The 16,513-nt window shown below is 37.7% G+C and overlaps 1 protein-coding gene across 3 annotated transcripts in view; it reads left to right on the top strand.

Moving 5' to 3' along the window:
• TOGARAM1 (TOG array regulator of axonemal microtubules 1) overlaps nt 1-16,513 on the top strand; it is a 78,283-nt gene that overhangs the window by 45,987 nt on the left and 15,783 nt on the right. For all 3 annotated transcript variants that reach the window (XM_025870123.2, XM_025870125.2, XM_025870124.2), the window contains 4 exons: nt 7,004-7,157; nt 13,247-13,352; nt 14,232-14,467; nt 14,959-15,117. In XM_025870123.2, coding sequence (XP_025725908.1) covers nt 7,004-7,157; nt 13,247-13,352; nt 14,232-14,467; nt 14,959-15,117 — 655 coding nt within the window. The remainder of the gene's footprint in view (nt 1-7,003; nt 7,158-13,246; nt 13,353-14,231; nt 14,468-14,958; nt 15,118-16,513) is intronic.

Consider the following 16,513-nt stretch of genomic DNA (forward strand, 5'->3'; position numbering starts at 1 on the left):
GCACAGTCGGGCCTCTGCTCTTTGAGCAGGGGCCCAACAAGCAGCAGAACCGGGGAGAGCCCTCTTTTTCCCTGGGAGGAGGGGCGTGGGAGTGTGCCCCAAGAGCCTGCTGGGTTTGGAGACTCCAAATGGGGCTGTGTGCCTTACATAGAAACGCTTGGTCACAGGTTGGGTGAGCACGGAGTGCGGCTGGAGAGCTGGGAGAAAAGAGTGATTGACTGCTTTTCTCTGAGGGCTCACAGAGGAGTGGGGTACCGAGCTTTTGGCTCCAGGGCTGGAGATTGGGAGGCCACCATTTTCATTCTCATCCTCAAAAGCTGTGCGGAAAGCCTTCAGGGAACAAAAGCCACATAGAGCAAACCAGAGCAGATTACGTAGCCTGGCCCCAAGTAAGGATGGAGCAATTCCACATGGAGAAGACCTTTGAGAATCAATGCAACAGGCCCCTCCCCCAGAAGATGCGCAAGTTTGGTGTGTGCAGAGAGGGAGATGGATTGACCTGGAGGATCTGTTGAGTGGGGTGGACTGTGACATTACTGCTCTGGGCCAGAGATTCCTGCAAAGCCATGTTTGCTCTCTCACTCTAAAGAGAAGCGGAAAGATGCCAAGGAACAAAAGTGGCTCAGCCAACCAACTCACATTAAGCCCATCCCCCTGACAAGGGGTGAGGCAACTCCACCCAGGCAAAGAGGCCTGAGAAGCCGAGCCCCAGGGCAGCAGGCCCCTCCCCCAGAAGACAGACTGGAAAAACGGGAATAAGTTTAAGCTTATTTCCCACAGGACTCTAAAACTCCAGCGCCAGGGGAAAATAATATAGGGAGCTCAAGGTATTCCACCATGGCTCGCTTATACTTCAGGCTAAAATCTTAAATTTCTTTTGTTAGTTTCTTATTCTTTTTTTTTTAAACCCTGCTCCTGTTTCAAATAGATTTGTATTTCCCAGCCTATGTTTTTAAGTCATTTCTTAACTTTTACTTTTTCAAATATATGTTTTATAGATTTATACCCCATTAAGCCTGTTTTTCACTCTCTTCAATTTTATCTTGCTATATATATGTAAGTTCGGATTTCTTTGCAATTTTGGGATATAGTTTCTTCTAACACGAGACCAAAAATCAAGCAGGAACAGGCAGAACACCCTTCTCTGTCCACTTTGAGAGATTACAATCTCTCTCCCCGCCCTCCTTTTTTTTTTTCCTTTTTTCTTTCTTTTTTAATGTTTTGGATTATCTTGGCTTTGATGGAGTATCTGTAGTAGCTTTCAACCACTTTGGATTTTTTCATAGATACATTTTGCTTGGGTTGTGGTTGATATTTTAGATTCGGTACATTCCCTCACCCATTCCTCAACAGAATGACTAGGAGGAGGAACTCCCAACAAAGAAAAGAACCAGAGACAATATCCTCTGCCACAGATCTAATGGATATGGATATAAGCAAGATGTCAGAGATAGACTTCAGGTTAGCACTTATGAAATCAATAGCTAGGCTTGAGAAAAGCATTAGCAACAATATAGAATCTCTAAGGGCAGAAATGAGATCTAATCAGGCTGAAATTAAAAATGCTTTGAATGTGATGCAGTCACAGCCAACCTTACACCTAAAGGAGCTGGAGAAAGAACAGCAAATAAAACCTAAACCAAGCAGGAGAAGAGAAATAATAAAGATTAGAGCAGAAGTCAATGAAATAGAAACCAAAAGAACGGTAGAACCGATCAATGAAACTAGAAGCTGGTTCTTTGAAAGGATTAATAAGATCAATAAACCTCTGGCCAGACTTATCCAGAAGAAAAGGGAAAGGACCCAGATCAATAAAATCATGAAGGGAAGAGATCACTACTAACACTGAGGAAATAGAACAATTACTAGAAATTATTACCAGCAACTATATGCCAACAAATTAAGCAATCTGGAAGAAATGGATGCCTTCCTGGAAACTTATAAACTACCAAGACTGAAACAGGAAGAAAGAGACATTCTGAATAGACCAATAACCAGTAATGAAATTGAAGCAGTAATCAAAAACCTCCCCAAAAAATAAGAGTCCAGGGCCAGATGGCTTCCCAGAGGAATTCTACGAAACATATAAAGAAGAAATCATACCTATTCTACTGAAGCTGTTCCAAAAAATAGAAATGGAAGGAAAAGTTCCAAACTCATTCTATGAGGCCAGCATTACCCTGATCCCAAAACCAGACGAAGACCCCACCAAAAAGAAGAATTACAGACCAGTATCCCTGATGAGCATGGATGCCAAAATACTCAACAAGATCCTAGCCAGTAGGATCCGACAGTACATTAAGAGGATTATCCACACGACCAGGTGGGGTTTATTCCTGGGATATGAGGGTGGTTCAACATTGGCAAATCAATGTGATACACTACATAAATAAAAGGACAAGAACCATATAATCCTCAATAGGCCCAGAAAAATCACTTGACAAAATACAGCATCCTTTCCTGATTAAAACTCTTCAGAATATAGGGATAGAGGGAACATACCTCAATATCATAAAAGCCATCTATGAAAATCCCACAGCGAATATCATTCTCAATGGGGAAAAACTGAGAGCTTTTACCTTAAGGTCAGGAACATGACAGGAATGCCCACTCTCACCACTTGTGTTCAACATAGTACTAGAAGTCTTTGCCTCAGTAACAGACCACAAAAAGAAATAAAAGGCATTCAAATTGGCAAAGAAGAAGTCAAATTCTCTCTCTTTACAGATGACATGATAATCTATGTGGAAAACCCAAAAGACTCCACCCCAAAATTGCTAGAACTCATACAGCAATTCAGCAATGTGGCAGGATACAAAATTAGTGCACAGAAATCAGTTGCATTTCTATACACTTACAATGTGACTGAAGAAAGAGAAATTAAGGAATTGATTTCATCTACAATAGCACCAAAAACCATAAAATACCTAAGAATAAACCTAACCAAAGAGGTAAAGGATCTATACTCTAGAAACTACAGAACACTTATGAAAGAAATGGAGGAAAACACAAAGAGATGGAAAAACATTCCATGCTCATGGATTGGAAGAATAAACATTGTGAAAATGTCTATGCTGCCCAGGCCAATCTACACTTTCAATGCAATCCCTATCAAAATACCATCGACATTTTTCACAGAGCTGGAACAAAGAATCCTAAAATTTGTATGGAACCAGAAAAGACACCAGATCGCCAAGGGATTGTTGAAAAAGAAAACCAAAGCTGGGGGCATCACAATGCCTGACTTCAAGCTCTATTACAAAGCTGTGATCATCAGGACAGCATGGTATTGGAACAGAAACAGACACATAGATCAGTGGAACAGAATAGAGATCCCAGAAATGGACCCTCAACTCTATTGTCAACTAATCTTCAACAAATCAGGGAAGAATATCCAATGGAAAAAAGACAGTCTCTTCAATAAATGGTGCTGGGAAAATTGGACAGCTATATACAAAAGAATGAAACTCGACCATTCTCTTACACCATACACAAAGATAAACTCAAAATGGATGAAATACCTCATGTGAGACAGGAATCCATCAAAATCCTAGAGGAGAACATAGGCAGTGACCTGTTCCGACATTGGCCACAGCGACCTCTTTCAAGATATGTCTCTAAAGGCAAGGGAAACAAAAGCAAAAATGAACTTTCGGGACTTAATCAAGATAAAAACCTTTTGCACAGCAAAGGAAACAGTCAACAAAACTAAGAGGTAACCCACAGAATGGGAGAAGATATTTGCAAATGACATTACAGATAAAGGGCTGGTATCCAAGATCTATAAAGAACTTCTCAAATTCAACACCCAAAAAACAAATAATCTAGTCAAGAAATGGGCAGAAGACATGAACAGACATTTTTCCAAAGAAGACATACAAATGGCTAACAGACACATGAAAAAATGTTCAACATCACTCAGCATCAGGGAAATACAAATCAAAACCACAATGAGATACTACCTTACACCAGTTAGAATGGCAAAAATTAATAAGACAGGAAACAACAAGTGTTGATGAAGATGTGAAGAAAGGGGAACCCTCTTGCACTGTTCGTAGGAACGCAAGCTAGGGTAGCCACTCTGGAAAACAGTATGGAGGTTCATCAAGACATTAAAAATAGAGCTACCCTTTGACCCAGCAATTGCACTGCTGGGTATTTACCCCAAAGATACAGACCTGGGGAAAAGAAGGGGCACATGCACCCCAATGTTCAGAGCAGCAATGTCCACAACAGCCAAACTGTGGAAGGAGCCAAGATGCCCTTCAACAAATGAATGGATAAAGAAGATGTGGTTCATATATACAATCGAATATTTCTCAGCCATCAGAAAGGATGAATAGCCACCATTTGCATCGACATGGATGGAACTTGAGGGGCATCATGCTAAGTGAAATAACTCAAGAGGAGAAAGACAATTATATGGTTTCACTCATATGTGGAACATAAGCAATAGCACAGAGGACCACAGGGCAAGGGAGGGAAGACTTGAATGGGAAGAAATCAGAGAGGGAGACAAAGCATGAGAGACTCTGGACTCTGGAACCAAACTGAGGGTTACAGAAGGGAGGGGTGTGGGGGATGGGGTAACCAGGTGATGGGTATTAAGGAGGGCACGTGTGGTGATGAGCACTAGGTGTTATATGCAACTGATGAATTGTTGATCACTACATCAAAAACTAATGATGTACTATATGCTGGCTAATAGAACATAATAAAAATAATAATAATTAAAAAAATAAAGTAAAAAATAAAATATAAAAAGAACAAACTGCTTGATATTTGAAAAAAATTTTACATATCTTGGGAATGTTTAAATTCCACATAAAGTTTACCAAATGCGGGAAAAAAAATAAAAGGAAAATATTTTAAAAAGTTAAAAAAAATGAACAAATGAAAAAAAATTAAAAGTTCACAAATGTCATACTCATTTATTTAAAAAAGTTAAAAATAAATACAAAATAAAGTATTAAATAGGTCTTAGGTATAGTAGCAACTTGGAAAAATCAGAGATTGAAGTAAAAAAATCTCACGAACTATAATAAACATTAAGAATTATCACTTATTATTTTTGTTTATTATTCTTTAATGTTACTAAAAAATAAACAACTATCATAAACATTTTAAAATTTATGTTGGGTCTGAAGTCTAGGTATCAACAAAAAACCCAGAAGTACAGAAAAAATAAATATATAAATGTGATCTTGGACACCATACTTAACATCTCTCAAAGATAAATGTAAAAGAGATTTGAACTAGATGACTGTTAGATTCTTCTTAGTTTGTATTTCTTTTATAATGCAAGAAGTTTAGAAAACTTTTTAAAATGCTGTATTCTCAAAACTAGTAATTGCTGAGTATGACTGATGACAGATGTTGACCTGTAAAATTACTGGTTAAATATGTCCCTAAGAACCAGTTAAATATAGGCATTTGTGAAGTTTAACCCTATTTGCTAACATTCTCAAATGATTTCACTATTAATGTCATAAAATCTAGGGGGAGAAAAACCCACAGAACTTCTTACCTAAGCTGTAAGAATACTGGTTGCTACTGGTAACAGTAGGGAAAGAAGTATAGATAAAATAGCAAATAGTACAAATTGATAAATATGTTTATGATAGTCATTTTCTAGTGTTTAATATTACCTTTTTAAAAATATCTCTTGGGCGCCTGGGTGGCTCAGTCAGTTAAGTGTCTGCCTTCAGCGTCTGCCTTCAGCTCAGGTCATGATCTCAGGGTCCTGGGATCAAGCCTTATGTCAGGCTCTCTGCTCAGTGGGGAGTCTGCCTCTCCCTTTCACTCTCCCTCTGTGCTCTCTCTCTTTCTCTCAAATAAATAAATAAATAATCTTTAAAAAAATATCTCTTAACATGGAAAAATAACTAATAAATCTTTATCCATTTACAAAAGCCAATGCAGGGGCACCTGGTTGGCTTAGTCGGTTAAGTGTCCTACTCTTGATTTCGGCTCAGGTCATGATCTCAGGGTCATGGGATCAAGCCCTGCATGGGGCTCTGTGCTGAACTTGAGATTCTTTCCCTCTCCCTTTCCCCCTGCCACGCCCCCCCCCCCCGCTTGCACACATGCCCACTTTCTCTCTCAAATAAATACATACATAATAAAATCTTTTTAAAAAATGCGAACACATATTTTATTTGATCTTTTTGATCTTTTCCTTTCTAATACCTCCAATATGTGTCTTGCATTGTTCAGTGCCCCCAGGGCATTACCCTGAGCACTCAATGATAATGATTTGTTTCTCTAACGTCCAGGGCAATGCCTTACATCTGGAATATGGTTGGTAAATGTTTGATTATGGAAAAAATATTGCTTTTATTACCACACATGGTCTTAGGATTTTCAAAAGACCATTAGTTCTATGCGGGTAGCCAAAAATTGGTATTTTTGGAATTCGGCTAGAATTCTTTACACAAGGACTCCTGGGTGGCTCAGTCGGTTAAGTATATGACTCTCGGTTTCAGCTCAGGTCATGATCTCTGGTTCCTGAGATCCAGCCCCCCAGCACGCTCCATACTGAACATGGAGTTTGCTTGTCTCTCCCTGTGCTCCTCCTGCTGCGCGTGTAGTCACGCGCTCTCTCTCTCTAGAAGAAATAAAATCTTAAAAAAAAAAAAGAATACACAGATGCTATGAAGCTTCATTTTCATTTGTCATTTGTATAGTAAAATGGGTATATTTCCACATTTTTATAAAATGGGATCATAATATTCCTTACTGATTTTTAGCTCTTAAAACTAGACTTTATTATAGGACTCATGACTGGAAAAACCACTTATATATTTATATTTGACATAATTAAATAATTTTGTATATAAGAAGTAAAGTTTTAAATAGCTTTGGTGTCCAGGTATTACAATTTTATTAAAGACTAAACTGATAATACTTGTTTCCATAAGAAATATTCATAGAATCTGTATTCAGAATATCATTTTTATCAGAGTTCTCTGATGCTTTATTTAATCTGTTTTTTTTGTTTTAGGTGAAGCATCTCCTGGAGACATTCCACAATATAAAGAAAGGATGTCTTCTGTCACTCATAGTCCTGAAATAATGGATACATCAGAACTACGGCCATTTTCCAAACCAGAAATAGCACTGACAGAAGCCCTTAGGCTTTTAGCTGATGAGGATTGGTAAGTTCACCATCCTTAACTTAAAACTAAGCTGAGTTCCAGAAGTTTTTTGAATATTTTTTATTAAAAACTTTGAAACATTCCCTATTAAAGTAGTCATAGAAATGATTATTATAGTTCTTAGTCTGAGTTTTTTTCAACTTATTAATGTAACTGAACTCTGGTCCTAACAGCACTGTATTACTACCAGTTATAATTTATATACCATAAGGACAGAGTTTAGCTTTATTATGGGTTACATAAAGCTTTTGGTACTAGAATACAAATCCCACCATTCCTCCAAGTGTTTCTCTGTGAAATACATCCTATAACAATCCTGGAAATACTTACCTGTTACTAGCATAGCTGCAACAGCCTCCCAGCCCAGCCCTCCTGGAGCATGTACTGTCCCATTTCCTGCCTCGCTCCTTCAGTATCTCTCTCTATCCCCATCCTCCATGTCCTCAGTTTTACTTCTGCTACGCCATATTCATCAACGTTAAAATGTGCTATGGGGGCGCCTGGGTGGCACAGTCAGTTGAACATCTGCCTTCGGCTCAGGTCATCATCCCGGGGTCCTGGGATCGAGCCCCGCATCGGGCTCCCTGCTCGGCGGGAGGCCTGCTTCTCCCTCTCCCACTCCCCCTGCTTGTGTTCCCTCTCTCGCTGTCTCTCTCTCTCTCTGTCAATTAAATAAATAAAATCTTTAAAAAAAAACAACATTAAAATGTGCTATATCCCCTATTTTTTAAAAAAAAAACTCCCTAAACTGCACATCTTCACATTTCTTTTATTCCCCTTTTTTAGCCAAGTCCTCACAAAGGCTGACTCATTGTCTATTTTTTCACCTCATATTCTCTTCTCAACCTTTAATTGGCTCTCAGCCCTCCCCACCATGACAACCACATCACTGAAACTATGAAAGTGATCATCTTGCTATATCTGCATTGGTTATTTATTAGTGGTCATCTTAGCCTTTTAGCATTTGACACAATCCCTTCTAGTTTCTTGGTTCTTTTTTTGTTTTAGTATGTTCTTATTCCTTTTTTTTATTTGACTTCAGAATTGAGGCATGCTCCAGAATACAATCCACTGGCATTCTCTATCTCCATTTATTCCATAGATCCAGGGTGGCGATCGTTTTCTGTAAAGAGCCAGATACGAAATGTTTTAGGCTTTGCAGGCCAGATGTCTTTATCACAACTTCTCAACTTTGCTGTTGTAGTGTAAAAGCAGCCTTAGGGGGCGCCTGGGTGGCTCGGTCGTTAAGCGTCTGCCTTCGGCTCAGGTCATGATCCTAGGGTCCTGGGATCGAGCTCCGCATCGGGCTCCCTGCTCCCTGGGAAGCCTGTTCTCCCTCTCCCACTCCCCCTGCTTGTGTTCCCTCTCTCTCTGTGTCTCTCTCTGTCAATTAATAAAATCTTTAAAAAATAAATAAAAAGCAGCCTTAGTAAGAAGACAAATAGGTATAGCTATGTTCCAATAAACTTTACTTATTAAAATTTCTCATGGGGTCAGATTTGGTCTGTGAGTCATAATTTGCCAACCCCTTTCCTAAATGATTATATTCAACTCAATGTATGTCTCGATTCTAGGTATCTTCTTGAGCTCTAAACTTATAATCCATCTGCCTGCTTGACATTTTCACTTTGATGCTTATAGACATTTTAAATTTAACATATCCAAAATAGAACTCTTGATTTCCCACTTCCTGCCAAGGTGGGTTAACAGGCATAAGATTTGCCTACACATCTGAAAGAACTAAAGAAACCGTACAAAATATATGAAACAGTGGTTTTCAAAATATTCCTCAGTAGGCAATGAAAATTAGTGATCCTTGAGTGACAGGAAACAAACAAGGTGAACTCTATAATTGCCCTCGCTTAACCTGCAGAGTTTCCAGGTGACAGCTCAAAGAAGGGAAAACTATGTAAGTGCCAGCAGAGATGGAAATGGAGCTGGGAGTTTGGAGATGCCAAGGTAACTAGAGTTTGGAAAGCAGAGTGCCAGAGAGGATGGAGCTTCACAAAGAACTCTGGAGACCTTCAGAGGATTCTTCTCAAATATTTAGCTGAATACTAGTCAGGGCATAAATATAAATAAATTACCTGAAGCCAGAGCTAGAATGAAGTTACAGGGAACAGTCCCTGAATACTTCTTAGTCCCATCAGCACAGTGGAAAACCTCATAATTCACAGGGCATCAAGTAGAAAATTCAAAAGAGTTTTGCTTCTTAGTGTGGAAAAATAAACCTTAGGCTAAAGACTGGTTTGGCCCTGCCCAACAAAATATAAAGAAAGGCCTAAGAGGATCAAACTTATCAAATAACCTAACTCCATCACAGAGCAAAGGTCAAAAATGATTTAGGAATACAGAAATATCTCAGGTCAAATGCATAATGACTGACATCCAATAAAAAATTACCAGGCATGCAAAGCAGCAGGGAAATACAACCCATAATGAGAAGAAAAAAAGGCAACTATTGAAACCAATCCAAAAATGATACAGATGATAGAATTAGTAGACAAGGACATTATAACTATAGTTATAATTCTGTTCCATGTTTTGAAGAAACTAGAGGAAAGACATAAACAGAATCAGTGAGCTGTAGGACAACTTGCAAAATCCCTTTTGCCATATAATGTAACATGATTGAGGGAAATAACATCCCCTTATAGTCACACACAAGGGAAGGGTATTATGAGGTGGTATATGCCAGGGGGCAGGAATCATGGGTACCATCTTAGAATTCTGTATTTCACATTAGGAATAAAAAGGGTCATTTTATAATGATAATGATAAAAAGGTCAATTCATCAAGTGATCCTGATTTTATTTATCATATATAGAGCTTCAGAATACATTAAGTAGAAACTGGTAGAACTGTAAGAAGAAATAAATAAATCCACAATTACAGTTGGAACTTCAACAACCATCTCTCATTAATTGATAGAACTAGAAGAAAGAAAATCATTGAGGATATAGAAGACTTGAATGACCTGATTGACCAACTTGACCTCATTGGCATTTATAGAATACTCCACCTAAAATAGCAGAATTTACATTCTTTTTGAGTCCATAAGGAACATTTTCCAAGAAAAATATTTTGGAACATAAAATAAGTAATTTAAAAGGATTCAGATTATACAAATTTGGTTCTCTGACTATGGTGGAATTAAATTAGAAGTTAGGAACAGATACTTGGAAAATCTCCAAATGTCTTGAAATTAGCACTCTTAGAAGCAACTCATGGATCTAAGAAAGTAATCAAAGGGAAATTAGAAAGTATTTTTTAACCTTTTTTTTTTTTTTTTTAAGTAGGCTCCATGCCCAGCGTGGAGCCCAATGTGGGGCTTGAACTCATGACCCTGAGATCAAGACCTGAGCCAAGATCATGTGTCTGAGCCACCCAGGTACCCTCAAAGTATTTTGAATTTAATGAAATTAAGAATGAAACATGAAAATTGTGAGACGCAGCTAAATTAGAGGGAAATTTATAACACCATAACACCTATATTACAGAAGAAGAAATATTTTATATCAGTGACCTCAGCTTTCACCTTAGACTACAAACAGAAGAGCAAATGAAGCCCAAAATAATTAAAGAAAAGAAATAATAAAGATTGCACTAGAAATCAAGAAAATAGGAAACAAACAGTAGAGGAAATCAGTGAAAGCAAAAGCAGGTTCTTAGAGAAGATCAATTGATAAACCTGTGATCAGACTGATCAAGCAAAATAAGAGAAAAAAACAACATATCAGGAATGAGGGAATAAATATCATTACTAATCATATAGCTCTTAAACAAATAATAAAGGAATATGATAAACAGCTTTATGCCCACTAATTTAACAACTTAGTGAAATGGATAAATTCTTTGAAAGACACAAACTACCAAAACTCACTAAAAACAAAACAAAACAAAAATTAGCTAACCTCTATAATCCAATACGTATTAAGGACATTGACATTGTATTTAAAACTTCCACAAAGAAAACTCCAGGCTCAGATGGTTTTGCTAGTGAATTATACCAAACATTTAAGGAAGAAATCAATTCTACACAAAATTAGAATACTGAGGAGGCTGGAGTACTTCCATCTTATTCTTTGAGGCCAGTATCACTCTGATACCAAAACCATACAAAAAACTACAGACTGAGATAAAAAATATCTCATGAACATATATGTGAAAATCTTTAAAGCAAGTTTTTATTTCCCTCCCTCCTAATCCCAAATCTGCTTCTACCTCAGTGTTCATCATCTTAGTTAATAACTCTGCCATGGATATTTCGTTGTTCATACCGAGTCAGTGTTGACTTTTTATCATTTCTTTACATCCCATCAGTTCCTTTATTTTCAGAATTTATCTCAGCTGCTGATCCTGTTGTCCAAGCCACACCTGGCTGTAGTAGTGTCATCACTGGTTTGCATGCTTCCATGATTGCTCACCTCATACAACAGCCAGAGTGATACTGTTAAAACTCAAATCAGAACATGGGATTCCTCCCCACAAAACCCTCCAGTGGCCCCCTAGAACACTAGAAAAGAATTGTTAAACTTTTTTATAGCTTACAAAGTCCTTCATTTTCTGTCCCTTGCCTCTTTCTGTAGCCTCATCCCCTATAGGGGGATGGATGCTCTGCCTTACTTATCCACTCTAGCCAGCAGGCTATTTCCTGAACACCCAAGCTCATTTATGCCTCAAGATCTTTGTACTTAATTCTTTAAACATTCTTCCAGTGGCTTCTCTCTCTCTTCATGCAGGTATCTGTCAAATGTCATCTCCTCAGAGAAGCCTTCTCTCATGACTTTAACTAAAATAGTGTTCTTTTCCCCATCTTCTTATACTGCTTTATTTTTAATATTGCTACCTGACCTTATATTTTATTTTAACACCTCTCTTAGCAATTTGATTATGATGTTCCATGTTGTGCTTTTTTTGTTTTTTCTGTTTGGGGTTGTTCTTAGATCTGAGAGTTTATAGTTTGAATCAAATTTGGAAAAATTTTAGCCACTTTTTCTTAATTTCTTTTCCTGCCTCCCTCTCTCTTGACTGTACTATCTGTTATTTGTGTGTATAGAATTGGGTTGTTTCTGCATTTGGGGCGCCTGGGTGGCTCAGTCGTTAAGCGTCTGCCTTCGGCTCAGGTCATGATCCCGGGGTCCTGGGATCGAGCCCCGCGTCGGGCTCCCCGCTCAGCGGGAAGCCTGTTTCTCCCTCTCCCATCCCCCTGCTTGTGTTCCCTCTCTCGCTGTGTCCCTCTCTGTCAAATAAATAAATAAAATCTTAAAAAAAAAAAAGAATTGGGTTGTTTCTGCATTTAAATTGTTTTTTTATGCTTATCCAAAAAAATGAGAATTTTCAACCACACAGGTATTTAAGTAGGTTTATTCTTGCTACCTTGAATTCTTAGGTCTTTTCTTTCCTCTGAGTTTTCCATAATTCATTCAGGGAATGTAAATGTTTAAAAAAATGACTGCCATCAATATTACCTAAGGAAATATTACAATATTACTAAGGAAACTAATTTTGGCTCTCATTTTTCAAACCTATAAGATGAAAATCATCATGTTGGAAATGTTATACCTAAATCCCACTTGAATCCCACTCTCTTGTTAGTATCCACCTACCCTTCTCTGGCTCATTAGGTCAGATAATGAAAGAAAAATACAAATTACAGAACCATCTGTTGGTGGTTTTCTGCTGTTGGATTATATATTTGCCAATAACATAGTCACTTTTCTCCTTCCATTTTTGTTTTATTGCTTCCCTCACCTTTTGTTTGCCATTTCTTTCCCTTCTGTTCTCTAGAAAGAATATGACATTCTTATCACTAGGGAGGAAATACTTCTTTTTATTTACAAAGCATGAACTTAGTGTGACTGTCAATGGTGATTTTAGCTCTTAAAAGACCTTTTGAATCATGAAAGAGAACTATTGAAGCAAATAAAACTTTACTTTTTTATTTGAAATTCCTAAATGATATGGAAAAATAAGCAAGATCTCCTCAGTAGCAGTATTTCATACAAACAGAAGAAGACATCTGAGATCCTGTTCCAGTTGAGCCCCATTTAATAAGTGATTTTGTTATTTGTTTCTTTTTCCCGTAGGGAGAAGAAAATTGAAGGACTGAATTTTATTAGGTGCTTAGCTGCTTTTCATTCTGAAATATTGAACACCAAGTTGCATGAAACAAATTTTGCAGTAGTTCAAGAGGTAAACTTATTTTTCAGCTGAGTTAAGGATTGTTTGGATAACAAAGAATAAATATGCCATGTTAACTTGACCTTTAAAAAATATCTCTGTACTAGGGGCGTCTGGGTGGCTCAATCGGTTGAGCATCCAACTCCTGATTTAGGCTCGAGTCATGATCTCAGGGTTGTGAGATTGAGCCCCGCATGGGGCTCCACACTGAGGGTTGAGCTTGTTTAAGATTCTCTTTCTTTCTTTCCTTCTGCCCCTACCCTTCTCTTGTGCTCTCTCTCTCTCTCTCAAAAAAAAAAAAAAAAAAAGAATACCTCTGTACTAAATGATATAAGTAGGCTTGTATATAGTTACAAGTAGTTCCTGTATGGGGCTCCTGGCTGACTCAGTCAGGAGAGCATGCATCTCTTGATCTCAGGGTCATGAGTTCGAGCCCCACATCAAGGGTAAATTTTATTTAAAAAAAAAAGTAGCTCATACCTTACTTCGCAACTTTTAAAAATTTTTATTAAATGTTAATTTTTAGGACATAAGATAATATGTATTAAAACATGTTACTTTAGGGGCACCTGGGTGGCTCAGTCAGTTGAGCATCTGCCTTCGGCTCAGGTCATGATTCCGGTGCCCTGGGATCGAGTCCCGCATGGGGCTCCTTGCTCAGTGGGGAGCCTGCTTCTCCCTCTGCCTGCAGCTCCCCCTGCTTGTACCCTTGCTCACTATCTCGCGCTCACTCTCTCTCGCCCACGCTCTCTCTCTCTAACAAATAAATAAATAAAATCTTTAAAAAAATAAAAAAAATGTTACTTTAATAGTAAATTTGGTTTCAAAGTCATTATTACTGATTTTCTTTCAGAATATCAGCAAAATGTACATTTTGGAAATTTTTTTTAGGTGAAAAATTTACGTTCTGGAGTTTCTCGTGCTGCTGTGGTCTGTTTAAGTGATCTTTTCACTTACCTGAAAAAAAACATGGATCAAGAACTAGATACTACAGTAAAAGTTTTGTTGCACAAGGCTGGAGAGTCAAATACATTTATAAGAGAAGATGTTGACAAAGCACTGAGAGCTATGGTCAGTAATGTAACTCCTGCACGTGCAATTGTTTCTCTTATCAATGGAGGACAAAGGTAATATTCAAAATAATCTTGATATGTCCTTAAACTAAAAATACAATTGTTTGCAGTCTGCGATGTAGGAAAAACACAAGCAAACTTCAGTATTATTTTAGTCAAAAAACAATAATTCTTAGGTGATAAACATCATATTAGGTACAGAGCATACAAGGAAAATAATACTGTTATTCTCATAATTTTACTTATATTCATAGATCTGGAACTAAATAAATGTCAGTGATTATGAGTTTTGTTTTGTTTTAAACTTCTTGGGGATGGGTAACAATGTAATTTATCATTTTAGCTTCCAAGGATGATTGTTGAGGGTTAGGAATAGTTTAATCACTTAACTTAACTGTCTTTTCTTTTAATTTTATTTATTTATTTGAGAGAGAGAGAAAGAGAGAGCACGAGAGGGAAGAGGGTCAGAGGGAGAAGCAGAACTTTAAAGGTATATCTTTAGTTCATACATCAACTTTGTTTCAATTGATCATGTTTCCTTGTAGCCATTTACACATTGCAGTAAGAAGATGTACAGCCCAGCACTTATCAGATGTTGTGGAATTTATGGAACCAGAGCGTATTTTATCTGGAACAAAGGATATGGCTGACCGCATATTACCAGCTGCTGCCAAGTTTGCTCAGGACAGTTCACAAGAAACCAGGTGAATAGCTGCTAATAATATTTGCTGAATCTGTTAAGATAAGGGTTAAAAGTAGGCAGCAAAGGTTAAAAAAGAATAAACATTTTTTTCTAAATGGACAAGTGGGGTCCCCAGGGATTGGTGCTGGGCAGATGGACTTATTTAACCAATTTGTAAATGATCTTGAGGGAGTGCACAGTGAATTCTCCAAATTTACAGATGACAGTACATACTTCTGGGTAGTGAGATGCCATGTCACAGGGATGAACTGCATGAAAACAGCAGAAGGCTATATGAGTGGGCAGAAAAGTGGCAGAAGAACTTCATTGTGGGCAAATGTAAGGTAATGCACTTAGGGGAAATGATATATTTTCCAAGCAATCAGGTGAAATCAAGGAAATAGGTGCACATGAAAAATACAGGAAGCGAAATGGATACCATATTGTCTCCTGAAACATGAGATAGCTGCACTTAGAAAATCCGCCCCCCAAAAAAAGAAAATCCCGTAAATTTCTGCTTGCTGTACTTGAAGAACAATTCTATGAAGGTTAAGAACAGTCAGAGAAAAATGACAAAATAATTAAGATGTGGATGGTACATTACTGTATTGGTAACTTTTTTTTTTTTAAATAAACTCTGTGCCCAGTGTGGGGCTCAAACTCACAACCCCAAGAGCAAGAGTCACATGCTCCATCAGCTAACCCAGCTAGGTGCCCCTTTCTGTATTGGTCACAGAAATTTTGGATATAGTCAAGAGCCTAGGTTCAATTCCTAGCCCCAATCACTTTTTGCTCTTAAGCAAATTATCTAATGTCTGTTAGCCTAAGTTTTCTCGTATGTAAAATTAGGAAGGTGGGACTAGGTGATTGATAATGTCCCATATAAAACCTAAAAATTTATGGCAGTTACATATGAAGATAGATTAAAAGTGGGAGGGAGGGTCTGAGTTCATACAGACTAAAGTAAAGAAGGATATAAAATTAACATTTTAAGACAAATATATCCATGACTTTAGGTAACTAGAGTTAATCTTATGGAAATCATTATACCAGAAGCTAATATAGAAAGTCAATGTATTCATTTTCTATTGCTGTGTAACAAATTACCACAAACATAGTGGTTTAAGGCAACACAGACTTTTTTAGCTTACTGTTCTTTAAGTTAGAAGTCTTGCATGGCTCAACTGCTTTCTCTGCTTGGGGTCTTCCAGGATTATAACCAAGGTAATGACAATGCTGAGCTCTTATCTAGATGTTCTATAGAAGAATTTGCTTCCAAACTCATTTTGGTTGTTGGCCAAATTCAGTTCCTTGTAGTTATAGGACTTAGGTCTCTATTTCTTTGCTGGTTTTCAACCAGGGTCCTCTCTCAGCTCCTTAAGGTCACCCGTGAATTCCTTCTTGTGCAGCCCCCTCCA

The sequence above is a fragment of the Callorhinus ursinus genome, unplaced genomic scaffold (assembly GCF_003265705.2).
Source record: "Callorhinus ursinus isolate GAN/ISIS: 27379988/994484 unplaced genomic scaffold, GSC_fseal_2.0 scaffold8, whole genome shotgun sequence".
Taxonomy (NCBI): domain Eukaryota; kingdom Metazoa; phylum Chordata; class Mammalia; order Carnivora; family Otariidae; genus Callorhinus; species Callorhinus ursinus.